The sequence below is a fragment of the Alligator sinensis genome, unplaced genomic scaffold, assembly GCF_000455745.1.
Source record: "Alligator sinensis unplaced genomic scaffold, ASM45574v1 scaffold159_2, whole genome shotgun sequence".
NCBI classification, from domain to species: Eukaryota; Metazoa; Chordata; order Crocodylia; family Alligatoridae; genus Alligator; species Alligator sinensis.
The window spans coordinates 1,281,456-1,295,801 of NW_005841992.1; the positions used below are offsets into that span (position 1 = coordinate 1,281,456).

Sequence of the window (14,346 nt, forward strand, 5' to 3'; positions counted from 1 at the left end):
CGGGAAGAAAAAGTTAAAAATGTTTCACTTACCAGTAAATTGAGTCCCTTTCTTCCCTAGTACAGCTAAATTTGTCCTGTTCTTTTCATCAGTTATTTTTCCCTTTGCACTGGACTAACATGAAAGCCTTTTAGTATTAGGGGGAGTATGGCTTGAGTTTATTTTTATAGACGCACTGGTTTCTTGAGTATTAGCCTTTCTCCAGGCAACAGGTCCAACTTCACTCTACCATGGGGGGAAAGAAGAATGTAAGTGGCAAATGTTACTGGTAAGAGGTCCCACCCCCCCCCCAATAAAACCCCAGTCTCTTGATGTGCGATGGAGACTTAGATGAACATATCTGGAGAACTCTGATTGCTCAGAGTTTGTTTCCTTTGCTCTCAGTATTCCAGAATATTGGGAAATCTCCAGGCTGTCATTGAAATAAGATCGCTTTTCTGTGTCTTCAAACACCTACAAGCAAGGGAAAACTTGAACATTGAAACAGCTGTGATCATATTCCTAGCAGCCCCATAAATTATTGTAGTATCCTTTAAAAAACAAACAAACAAAAAAACCAAACAAGTAATTGCTGAGAGTTCTGTTGCTCTTGGATCCTCAAAACAAAGATTACCTTGCCAAGTATTCTCCTATGAAAGCCAGTTTCAGGAGTGACCTGATAATTCCAAGTTGGGCATCTAGATGCTGAACTGATTTACTGTTCTCCCTGAGGAATGGTATAGACTAGCTATTTTAAAAACATGCTGATGGAGTGATATTATAGCTTTAGTACCACAAGGAGTTATCTACAAGATCTGAAGCTGCTAATAAGGATTGAATGGGACATGAATATTAAAAGGAAACCCAACTGTCTAGCTGTTTACTCTCACTGATGTGCAACAGCATTTGAGCTGGAAAATGAATACTTGCCCCATTATTTTTATGCTATTTCTTTCAGAGTGTATGTATTTTCTGTACTGCTAGATTTATAAAACTTCAGAAGATGCATGTTTACTTACGTGGCTTTAGTCCATCTTAAGTAGTAAAGAAGCTAACAGAGCTTAATATAATTTGTTTAGGACCTGTGTCAGAAGTGGCTACCCGATTGGTGGGCCATTTCTATTTTATGGTGCTTTTGGTGATGCATAATGGTACATTATTTCAATAAATGTGGTTTTTCACCAAGGATGTGTTTTTAGCCAATATTATGTTATGACTGTTAAGGTAGATGCAGATATTTTAGTGGTGGCGTTTTCTGAGCCTAAATAAGAGTCCTACAGCACTGAATTAGCATAAATTTCAGAATTCAAATAATATTTAGCTGTCGGAGGACTTATTTTTATTTGTAGAAAAAACATTTTATGTTAGTAATACCTTCAGTTAAATGAGTACTTTTTTAAATCTATATGATGTGAAACATGTACAGTTAAAAAAATAAATAAATAAAAATTAGAAAATACCTGAAAGTGAAATTCAGAGTTAGCAGTTCTATCATGAACTCCAAAATAAGTCTCTGGTTTAGCTAATGTAATGTTGTTTTCTGTGAATAAAGTTGCTGATTTTTACACACAACTTTTTTTTTATAGCCCTACCTGAGCCCATCCTTCCGTCACTCCAAAAAAATTACCCTGTAAGTATTTTTAGAAGTTATTGTTTCATCATATGATGTGTATAAAGATGTGATATTTAAATATCAGTTTTGGGTAAAATTAAGAATATTCTATAGCCATAGTGATTAGACACTAACAGTTATTCATGTCTGAAAGCTTATTTACTAATTCTGACCATTGCTTAATACACCATTTCAGTTACTTAAGAAAATGTTTTGCATAGAATCAAAAAATATTACACAAGGGAGCTGTACACCTATCTCACTATGTACTGAGCTGAAAAATTGTTTCATATACAGAATACTACTTCAGAAATGCTTTCATTTCAGAATTGGTTGCCATCCTGTCAGCAGCAAGAGAGACCAGGGATTGAGCCAACTGCATATGTGTTGAGCCACTTGGATCCTTTTCTTTGCTCATATTTCTAGACTAGCAAGGAACAAACAGTGTCCATTTAATATAGGGTTTCTTATGAGACTTCTCTTGAAATTAGGTTTGTTTCACAAAGGGAAATGTGCTTCTCAATATTTTCTTTATGTATCCAAACACCATTCCATTGCTTTCCATGGGACTACATACACATAAGGGTCCAGTTACTGAAGGATCAGGGCCATAATTGATAGAGCCTTAACCTGAGTTGAATGCTTCCTAGAAATAGTAGCTACCTCTTTATAGATATTTTGGGGTAGGAGAGGGAATAAGGAAAGAAAAATGGCCAAGTAGATATATTTTGGACTTAAATTGTTGAGAGAGCTTTACTACTTCTCATGGATCACTCATTTCAAATTTCTTCTTTGTATCTGTCCCTTCCACTAATCACTCCCAAATTTCTTTCAACTGTAGTTTCTTATCTTATGTCCATCCTATTTTTCTCTCTTTGCTTTAGCATGTTAATAATGGTAGCTAGCTGCTCTTACTATATTGCAAGGGTTGTCAACCAGGGGTACTTGAGAAGGCTCTAGGGCAGAGGTGGGCAATTATTTCAGACAGAGGGCCGCTTATTGAGTTTTAGCAAGCCATCGAGGGCTGCATGAGAGGCAGTGAGGGGCATATAAATATTAATTATCTAATTTTTTTTTTTTAGGGGCCCTGCCTGGCCCACCCCTGCTCTAGGGGGTATGTGCTGGCAGGCAGGGACAGAACGCTGTCATGCACCAACCCGTGCTGCCACTGCTCTGCATTTGGTCGTGTGCCATTTTCCCCCCCCCCCCCCACCTCACCGTCGGCCTATGCACCAACCCCACGTCTGGCTATGCACAATCTGCTCTGGCCGCCAAAAAGATTGAAAACCCCTGCTGTAGTGAATCACTATGTTAGGAAATCATTCTTCCTTCTTACCTTGTTGAAAAACAGTATCAGTCTATTTGGTTTTCATTTCTTCAAGAAGCACATTTTTGGTGTTGCACTTTGAAACTACTTGTGTTTAGAGGTGCACCGATACATCAGTCCATATTGTATGGGCATTGATAGAAGGAAAATTGACATTATTGGCAGTTGACATTGTGGTGCTACGTGCATGCACATGGCCAGCCCAGCAGCTTGGAGAGCAGCATCTGGTTGGTAAGTGTATTGGGGGGAAGGAAGGGTGCAGGGAAGAGAGTGGGGGGGGATATTGAGGCCCCTATGGTGAGGGAAGGAGTGGGGCTGGATGCAGGATGGAGCTGCTCCTACTGCTAGGGGGGCAGCTCCTGCTACTGTATGCACCCCTGGCAGAGCCATGGGGGGCACATGCTCCCCGGATCTGTGCACGGGTTGTGGGCAGGCTGGGACTGGGGGTAGCACCAAGCTCTTCCTGGTGAGGGGGTTGGGCCAAGGCTGTACTCAAGGCGAGCGGCAGCATCAGCACTAGGATGGCAGCAGCCCACCTTCACCTTGTGCACAGATCCGTGGGGGCACATGCCCCCCATGGTTCCCCCAGGAGTGCGTGCAGCAGCAGGAGCCACCCCCTAGATGAGCCACTTGCAGCTTTGTCCCATGCCAAGCCCTAGCCTTCCTCCCTTACCTCAGGCATCTCGATCACCGCCCCCACCCTTTTCCCTCCTCCCACCTCTTCCCCCCTCCCCTCCCCCCCCAGACTTACCAGCCAGATGCTGCTCTCCAAGCTGCCAGGCTACATGTCGGCAGTCAGATCGGTATCAGTTGGTATGGCTCGTTAATAATCAGCCATCAGTAACAGCCCAAAAAATCTTTATTGGTGAACCCCTACTTGTGTTACAAATGTATTTTAAGTCTGAATGTTTAAAAGGCAACTGGACTGCCTTCAGACTTCAGCACTTTATGCCACTTAACCGGAGTTCACTCACATGGCAGTATTTAAGTATTATGTATGGCATATATTTTTGAAATTCTCACCAACTCCCACAGTTTCTTCTTTTTCTTGTAAGAAAAAATAGTGTCAATGTGACTAGTTTATTTTAACCATCTATTTACCATCAATCAAAACACTTTACAAATATAAATCAGTGTAATTAATAAAAGAAGACTGTCATGCCATAGGCTGAAAAGGGTGGTGAACTTCTATGAAATGCAAGAATTCTGTTGTGGACTTTCAATGTGGCAAAACTGCTGGTTTCCATGGGGGGAAAAGTATATTACGGGCAGAGATGTAATGAGCAGGGTTTGTACCCTGGGCAACCCCAAACCCTGCAGGAAAGTTAGGGTGGGTGTGGGGAAAGGTGCTGCTGAATGCTAGGGTGGAGGGGAAGGTCAGGAAGGAGGAACAGGAGTCTTCTCTATGCTGAGGACTCAGAAACAGTCTCAGGATGCTACAGCTGCAGTATGTTCTGCACACCCCTGCTGTTGCTCCTGTGGCAGCAACATGGTGTCTGTGCACCTGGCTGCTGCTGCAAAAGCACTGTTATGGGGCTGCTTCTGTTGCCAGGGTGCAGACTTCACGGGGTGGGGGTGCAATTCTGGTGTCCCTACTAAGTTGGTGCCCAGGGCTAGTGTCCTGCTCATCCAATCCAAGTTATGCTGCTGAATGTAGGAATCTGCTTTGACCTGATTATGGGTGTTTTTTGTTTGTCTGTTTTTTGGATGGGTACCTTTTTTGTTTGACACCGGCATTATAGAGGTTGTATGCTTAGTATATTTTTAGCACTTAATCTCTTTTTAAATATTGTAAACTCAAACAATATATGTTACTACAATAGTCTAATCAAAATCAGGCAGTAAGGTAATAGAAATGGCTTTTGTAATATGCCAGAAAATTCCAAATGCATTGTTGCCCCCCTTTCTCCACTAGGAATAATGGTTATTTAAGTATTAATGATTTTTAAACTATATTTAACTGGATAACTAAAACCCAAATAAATTAAAACAAAAAAAAAGAAATAACCCCAAAAACATTTACTTGTAGTTTAACATGTTCAGGTGCACTTCACATTACTATAATCAATTAATACTGCATTGACACAAATCCAGCATGACATTTTTTTAAATTTAAAAGCCCTCCCCCTGCCCCAATACTTTAAATTCTAGACATGAAAAAGTGCGAGAGGAATTGAGTGGCCTGGCCCCTGCCCCCTTGCTGTTTGTTCCTTCCCCCCTTTCTTCCTACCCCACCCCCAACGTAGTGCCTGCACCCCTTTGGCACCTTTTCCCTTGCACCTTGCCCCCTTCCACTTAGCCTGCGTTGCAGCCCTGTCTCCAGCTCAGGGCACAGAGTCATTCTGCTGCCCCCTCTCTCCCCTCTTCCCTTCCCCAGCAGCAGTGGTAATGGCTGCAGTTCCAGCCCCTGTTCCTCCTCCAACCCAGGGCCAGAGCTGCTGCCACCCTAACCACTGCTGCATGGCTGGAAGGGGGCTGGAGTGATCTGTGCTCCATGACTGTAGCTGGAGCAGTGACAGAGGCTAAGGGGTAGGGAGACAAGCAGCACAGGGACAGGTCAGAAATTTCAGAGATGCAGGTGGTTTGGGGGAAGCAGTGACTGTGGCTCCAACTTCGACCCCAAACCAGATTAGAGCTGGAGTTGGAGCCTCAGCAGCCACTTGCCCTTCCACATGTACTTGAATCCAAGATGAGGCTTTTCTGCCATGTTGGTGGGTGGGGGGTTGCTTATCTTAGATTCAAGTTTAATATGGTAAATAATAATAATACTGTAAGTGTTTATTGACTTAGTCTGTGAGATGCCTCTCTGCCCTGCCTTTTGCCTACCTCTAGATTGCCTCTTAACACTAAATAGAAGTTCTACTTACAGAAACATGAGTATCTAAAGAAATCCATTTAAGAAATCTGTGGTTATTTTCAGTTGCCCATAACCATACATATCCACATTTCTAATATTGCATAAAAAACAGCATATTCCATTCCAGTAGAGATTCACACCTATTTACAATCCAGTTGTTTAAATCAAATACATATCTGTTGAAATTGAACTGCCAGCTAAAAAGAAACTCTGAAGTTCTCATCTCTGAAAATCCAGGTTAGCATACTTTCCTCTTCAGTAAAAAACATTTTAGTGCTTATGATAGCAAGTGGATCTCTTTCTCCCAGTTAAAAATATAATAAAACCAGAAAATAACAATTTGGATGCTAAATTTCAGAACTACTGAGAAGAAAGCACCATATTGTTGTGTCTGTGCAATGTATTGTATCCATATTATCTTCTGTTCAGCATGACAGCATGATGTTATCTACTTGGCATTTGGAGCCATAAATTCTATAAGGCAGGGGTATCAAAGATCTGGCCTCTGGATCCATTTCACCTGGTGTGCAGGGCTCCTGGAGGGGTTGGGAATTAGTGGGGAGGTTCTATAGCTAAATATCTCTTTATAGAGCCCCAGTGGCAGTGTGTGTCAGGTGGCAGGAGGGCAAGTAGTGCCTGCCTTAATTCCTACACTGCCACTGCTCCCTTTCCCCCCCGCTGCCATCAGGTCTGGATCTGGCCTATGAGGAGCCCTGTAGTCCAGATTCAGCCCAGGAGCCAGAGGTGGCTCCAAGGTATGACCCAGAGAGTATTAATAGATGGAACTGTGTCAACATGGTGGAAAGGGACCAGTGGCATCCCTCAGGGTTCAGTACTTGGATCACTGCTTTTCAACACATTCATCAATGACTTGGGTTCAGGTATTAAAAGTGTACTGGCAGTGTTCATGGACGACACCAAATTTTGGGGGAGTGCAGTCACGTTCAAGGACATGCTGGGGATACAGGCTGACCTGAACAGGCTTGTAAGGCGGGCATATCCTAACCTGATGATGTTTACACAGAGAAATATAAAGTGCTCCATCTGGGGAAAATTAATCCTCAACACACTTACAGGCTTGGAAGTGCTACACTTGCCAGCACCACAACTGAAAGAGACCTGGGGGTTGTGATAGACCACAGAGTGAACATGAGCCACCAATGTGATGATGCAGCTAGCTGATCAAATCAAACGCTGGAATGCATCTACTGACGCATCTCAAGCAAGACTAAGGATGTCATCCTCCTGCTCTACTTGGCCTTGGTGAGACTGTAGTTGGAGTACTGCATCCAGTTCTGGGTGCTGCACTTCAGGAAGTATGTGAAGAAGCTTAAGAGTCCAAAGGAGGGCCATGCACGTGATTAGAGGTCTAGAGAACAGGTCATTTGAGGAGAGGCTGAAAGACATGGGACTCTTTGGCCTGGAGAAGAGAAGACTTAGAGCGTATTGGTGGCAGCCTGTAAGTATATTAGGGGTGTACATCAGGGCCTGGGGAGCATCTGTTCACCAAGGCACCACAGGGAAAGACGAGAAACAACGGGCACAAACTGAGAGAAGATCACTTGAGATTGGACATAAGGAAAAAGCACTTTACAATTTTAGTGCCGAGGGTCTGGAACAGACCCCCTCCCCCCACCAGAGGTGGTACAGTCACCTACCCTGGCGATCTTCAAAAAGTGTTTTGACACCCACCTTGCTGGGATCGTCTGACCCCAGCAGTCTTTTCTGCCAAAGTGCAGGGGGGCTGGACCTGATGATCTTGTAAGGTCCCTTTCAGTCCCTAATATCTATGAAAAAGTTTGACACCCTTGCTGTAAGGCATGATTCAGACTACATTTATATGAAGGTGCATCTATTGATTTACTTTCCTAGATATGTCTCTATATTAAAGAAGGTGAATTATACAGTTAGGTTGAAAGGAAAGTATGTATGAACTGAAAGCAGACAAATGAGCAAGTTCATGATGGTGCTTGACAAATATTTTGGTGATATCCCACAGAACTGATGATTTGAGTAAATTGTTCTATTCAAGTGGTATTCTTGCACATTAGAATCAATTAGGCTACTAATAAAATAGAATAAACTTAATCTGCTTAGTCTGCATTTAGGAAATGTTTTATTAGCAATCTGTCAAAAGGAAGCATTTTAATTGTGTAGGGTTTCCCTGCACATACATATTACTCCCCATAGTGTGAATTTCTTCCTTGTAACACTGGAAACTTAAAATAGGCTGCCTTCCTCAGTGAGGAAGCCCTATTTCATTGTTAATGGAAATGTCATATAATCTAAGAATCTAGATTGGATTTTATAATGTATCTTGTATATTTTTTTCTGACACTGCATTTCAAGTGCTTTATTTCACTACTTTGCACGTTCTGTTAAAGATTAAACGTAATTGCCTTTTTTTAGTCTCCATCATTTTTTAAGTAGCGTTTTTTTTTTGTTTTTGTGTTGTTTTGTTTTTTTGTTTTTTGTTTTTTGGTTTTTTTGAACAGATGTTACTGGTATGTTTGCAATCTTTGAAGTTGAAAACCAAGAAGATTTGAAACATGAGTCAAAAATACCAGTTGTACGGTGATAAAAGGAGGCCACAGTTACTTTAATTATTGAGAAGTTAGAGTTTCTAATATTTTGGAGTGTAAACATCAAAAACGTTCTACAGAGACATGTTCTGTTACATATTATCAGGAATTAGTGACTGGATCAAAACTTGTTAGACTTGTTTGATTTTCAGTATTACAACTATAAAGAGGATAGATGGATTTTTCTTCCATTTGTTTGTTTTAATGGGTGGTATACTGCTTGGGTCTGTGTGGAAATTAGGCTAGTCCTCATGAGTTCTGCAACACTGTTAATTAATTTCATGTATAGGTGGGGGAAACTTTCAGTAATTGGGAGGTCTTGTGGATTGTAGTACTTAATTAGGAAGAGAAGAGCACATACTGTATTTACTCACATGCTACACGTGCCCTTTTACCAAAAATTTGTCATCAAATTGAGGTGCATGTTTTAAGCAGGCACATTGATTTCCATGCTGGAATGGAGGCATGGGGATGCTCTATGGTTGCTAGGTACTGTGCTGCTTTCCTGGGAGCATGCAGGAGGGATGGAGTCTGTTGCTTATCCACAAGCTAGAAATATATAACCCTATCACAGCTGCTGCTGAATTGGCAGCAGCTTTTGGCTGCGCAGCAGCTGTGACATGGTTACATCCCTGGACTTTAACTGAGCAGGAAAGGAAGGTGGGTTATACTGACGGGTATACTCTGCCCCTCCTCTGTGGGCCAGAATTGAGGCTATGACTGGAAAAATCTTTTTCTTTTTTCTGTCTTCTCAAAATAAGGTGCGCCCTACTTGGAGGCATATGGGGTATATGAGAAAACACAGTACCTTTTAATTCTGAACTTCTCTGTTCCTCCTTTGGTGTTCCCATTCCATGTGTCCAGATTGTCTCGTACAAGCAATGATAGGCTGATGCTTGACTGGAGGAAGAAAATAATTTTTACCTTCTAACCTTGAAATGTTACTTTTATTATGTTTTAAAATAGTACTAAATATTTCTTCTAGGTACTCATATTTAAATCAGAAGTGTATGGAAGTTGCTTGAGTTATCAGTGAGAACAGCTTGCTTTAACTGTGGGATCTATCAACCAAGGGCACTTACTAAGCCCTTACTTAATGTGGAAGGCAAGAAGAACACACAATTTGCAAGCTCAGTTTTATTTTTAAAGAGCTTTATTTTGCTTGATATTTTTGTCATGTTGTGACAACTCCATGACCCTCATGGAGTTTCTGAGAAACCTTTGAGGTGTGGGTATGTTATCAAATTCTTAGATACTTTTTAGCAGGAACGTCAAACCCATTTGGTACACATTTTAAGCTTTGGATGGAAGAATGAAGGTATTTTCAATTAACTGACTGATTTGAACATGAAATCCAATTTGTAAATAATTGGTTTTAAGTATGCTTTCTATTTTTTTGTTTATTTTCCAAAATAAAGCGTTATTTTTTTTTTATTGGTTGGCATAACAAAATTTGTGTATTGGGATGAATTACAACTAAAAGCATCTTTTTGGCTACATTTTGGTAGGACCCTTTATTAAACAGAAGAATCCTCACTATGCATTTATTAAAACAATTAATATATGTTAAACCTATTCAGCAATTAAGGCAAAGCTTTTTTGTACAACTGTAACTGGAAATACTGGGTGCATCTACACATGAAGTTAATGTAACACAATAAAAACTGGAGCAGTTCACACCAGAGTAAACTACTTCTGAGCTCAGCATCTACACACTCTCCTGGGACAGCAGCAATTTGAGCTGGGGTGGAGCAGGCTGCTGGCTGGCTGGGCTGACTGGGAGCAATTTACACCCCTGTTCACTGTCTACACATGTTTCAGTGCAGTAAAGTTCTCCTTCATAATATAGTACTGTCCCCGACTATACCGTCCTATGGAGGAGTTAATTAGTTTACTGTGCTCTAATACCGTTGCATGTGTAGACTGCAGTGATTTATTATGGAGTTAATTAGTCTATACTACAGTAAAGTGCATGTGTAGATGAACCCACTGGGTAGGTTTTTAGGCCAGCGTTAGAGTAGTTTCTACAATTAAGGAAATCCTAATACTTTAAAGATAAATATTTAAATGCAGTGACTAATACTTGTGGGATCAATATGTTGTGTTTGACCATAAAAACAGGCAGATGTGTGCCTCCTGATTCTGTGTGTTCTTGGTTTAAAAAGTACCTTTAACTCATTAGTTTAAAATGTATTAGGACTCATTGACTTGGTATATTATTTAGATTAATTTATAAGGTTATAGTAAACCCACTGTTCTATTTTGTAATGCAATCGCATCTTGTTTTGTTTTTTTTTAAAGGAGGTTTATATAAAAAGGGATCATTTACATTTTTAAAACTTTATTTCTTTTTTTTTTTTTTTTAAATCCTTTTTTTTAGTCACACTGAGAAATTAGAAAATGGATCTCCTGTTTCAGAAAGTTTAAGAACTGATATCTTATCTGCTAAGAATAGTGGTTGGCATTTTTGAGTCTTCTGGATGTGGTTCATTTTCTGCTTCTCACATGAGTCCTTCAGATTTGCTACTCTGGTGCTTAAATGACTATTAGTAAGGAGTAAATACAGTAAAGAAGCAGGCAAAATAGATATTATATAATTAATTATAATTCATAAGCCTATACCTTGAATAAATTGGATATGAGCAGCTAAAAGCATCCCTAAATGCATATTACATTAAGGTTTGATCACCAACTGTAACTGAAAGTGTTTTTAGAAATAAAGCCCTTTGATAGCTTTTTACCCTTTCTTAGTTTGTTTGGCCTTTTTTTCCTGTGTTTATAATGCATACTTATTTTTAACAATATCTTTAACTGAAGGACTGTTTGTTGCTAGTAGACTACTATATTTACCTGAATCCAAGACAACTTTTGAATTTAAGATGACCCCCCAATAATTAGATTCTACATATGAAAAAAATATAATGATGTTATAACTTTCCACATATAGAATCTAATTATCAGAATGTTGTCTTTAAATTCCCCCTCCCCCACTCCTATAGCTGTGAAATCGGTAGCAGGGGGCAGGTGGGGGGCGGTGAGACACACATATGGCCTTCTTGCCCCTCCCTCTCCTACTTCTTACTGTCAGATGTGGCTCCAGCTCTATTCCCTTCCAGGGCATGGAACATGTAGAAGCTCTGTCCCCTGCCTGGCCATGAAGCAGTGTCCCAAGGCCTGAAGCTGCTGCCACTGCTGGTCTGGCCCGGCAGGGTATGGAGCTTCCATGTGCTCTGTGCCCTGGGAGGGAATGGAGCTAGAGCTGGAGCCGCATCAGACAGTATGGTGGTGGGAGGTACAGAAGCCGGAGTCACAGCTGCAGCAACTGCCTGCTTTCACCTTGAAATCCAAGATGAGGGACTACTTACCCCACACTGAATGGGGAAAAGCCCTTGTTTTAGTTTCAAGTAAATACAGTATTGTTCTGGCAATCTTGACTGTTTTTGAGCTTGAGTCAAATAGATGAAATTTAGAAAGCAGCATGGCTACAGTCTCTAAATCTAAAGCAATTTTAGTTGTTAGATTAATACTTTTTATAGTCCTTGAACATGGAAAGCAGGTCATACTGTTACTAGCTAACAGGGGAGGGAATATAGCCTGTATATTATTCTTAAAAATAAATGTGGCTGTATACCTTAGTCCAGTCTTCAGCAGCTCGGTATGAAAACACTACTCTGCAGTGAGACCTTTTCTTGTAGTTAGGGAGCTCTTGGTTTTCACTACAAACCAACTGAAAGCATGCAATTAAACCCCTATCCTCACTTTCAGAAGTATCTAGCAATAGCAAGTCTGTAAATGTGTGGAGGTGATTAAGTATCAGCAATACGTTTCATTTTGCTCTCATTTTGCATTCTTAAAGGTTGAGTGCCAGTTGCCATGTTTCCCACTCCCTCCATTCCATTCCCCTCAAACTCTGACCTCTAACAATAAAACCCTTGTTACTCTATGTTAAGGCTTATAGTATATGCTAGTTAGATATGAATAGTGAACTGTAGGGTTAGCGTTCACACTTTTTATAATTAAAACTGGTTAAAACGAGTATGGAAAGCTGTTCTTCCACATCTGGATCTGTACATCTGTGCGCCTTCATGTGACATTATCATTTACATTCTTTGGTGTATTAGGAGTCTGTTAGACTGGGAGTTCTGGTCAATCTGTCAAACTAATGTATTTTCTCACATACAGCCCACTTTAGAATAAACGAACAAAAAAAAAAGCACACCTTGTTTTTGAAAAGCAAACTAAAGGGGGGAAAAAAAGAACTTTCCTCATAGTAAGTAATTGAGGCTAGGAAGTGATGTTTCATTTCTCCCTGGACAAGTTGTGCCTATGTTTTCCTGGAACAGAAATATCCTAGGATTGGTGCATGCACACATCTCCCTCTGAATCAGGGTTAAGTGAGCGGCTGAATGCATTGTTACTTTTCTGCCATTGATTCAATAATGCAGTCCCTGGATAACCATTCAGGATGTACTGTAATGTCTTGGGATAAACTGTTAGTATTTGCTATTCTGTGAAACTTTTTTAAGATTTATCCTAGGACAGTGTACATGGACACTTGAATTTTGTCCTGGTAAAAAACAGTGCATCATGTTAAATGTGAATAGCAGCAGTTTGGGATCCTGCGCCTTGTCCTTTTCCCTATGAGCCCTGGGCAAGTTTTATTTTCACTTTTGCTGTTAATTGCAGAGCCTGTTCTTATAGCATTTCTTGCATATAAGGCATCCTGCCATTTCTAGCCCCTGTGTTTTTTTTTTTTGGGCGGGGGGGAAAGGTGTGCATTATGTGAGAACATAATATGTATGAAGTTACATGAGGTGAAGTGGAAGGCAGTATCTTTTGGCAACTGGTAGCCTGGTCTTTACCATAGAGGTTGCATTGTTCAGCATCACCCATCAGGTCTGTCAAGAGTTTGTGGGGGTGGGGGAAGGCTGGGGGGAGCGGGGGCAGGAGGGAGTGAAAGTTGCAAGGCCTGTTCTATAGGTCTAACCACCAGAGCAGGTGTGACTGTTTTTGTTTTTGCCCCTGGTTGTTTTTATTTCCATTGTCACATGTTTGGAATATTCTAGTATTGCTAAGTTTTTAAGAAAGCAAAGCTTGATGCAGTTTTTTTTCTTAAGCATAGCAGACACTAATATGACCGGCTACTGAAAAGTAGGGAATGAAGGACCCTTAGGTCATTTAATTCTCTCCCTTCCTTAGTGCAAGATTGCCTTCAGAAATCTTTCTTCCTTTTCTAAAAGTGCTACACTTCGTAGCAATGTGGCAGCAATGGAACTAGAAACTTATTAAATGTACAAGTATTACAGGAGTTTCAAATCTATTGCATTAGCTAGGGACAGAAGTTTCAGTTGCATGTTACCCCTTACAACTCAGTCCAGCAGAAAAATGTCCAGCATGCAGTTATCTGTTCTGTACAAATTCCTTCTTTTTATTTTTTAAAGAAAGGGTTATAACTTTGAAGAAAATGCCTTCAAAATGGCAATATTGGTAGCTGCTTTTATTATATTAGTTGCTATTCTAGTGTGTCATGCCTAAGTACAAATATCCAGCTTCATTATATTCAAATGTAAGGTTTTATATAAAATAAAATATGACACTGAAAGTAATGAGTCACTTAATCTTGAATGGAGAACTTTGTAAATGGAAAAAGGCAGCTCTTGTGTGGCCAGCCTCCAATATTTTTGAAAGAAAAGATGCATTTCAACATAAATTCTCCAAATGTATATATTTAGGTGTTTGCTGGTTTGAGTGGAAGACCCTAAAATCTTTGGCATTTATTGTACGAGGAGATAAGGGGGTATGCAGGAGACACAGATTTGACATACAAGTTTAAAATTGCAGTGCGGCAGTTGCCAGATCTTTCAGATAATGAGCATATATGTACACTGCATTTTTGAGAAATTATAGCTGAGAGGTAGTGGTAACATGGAATTCAGCACAAAATAGTTTCTCCTGTTCTACTCTGTCTGTTTGTAATTTGTAAGCAAAT

The 14,346-nt window shown here is 40.4% G+C and overlaps 1 protein-coding gene across 3 annotated transcripts in view; it reads left to right on the forward strand.

The window, feature by feature from the left end:
* Nucleotides 1-14,346, forward strand: part of TENT2 (terminal nucleotidyltransferase 2) — a 92,045-nt gene that overhangs the window by 40,092 nt on the left and 37,607 nt on the right. For all 3 annotated transcript variants that reach the window (XM_006021419.3, XM_025201381.1, XM_025201380.1), the window contains exon 11: nucleotides 1,566-1,609. In XM_006021419.3, coding sequence (XP_006021481.1) covers nucleotides 1,566-1,609 — 44 coding nt within the window. The remainder of the gene's footprint in view (nucleotides 1-1,565; nucleotides 1,610-14,346) is intronic.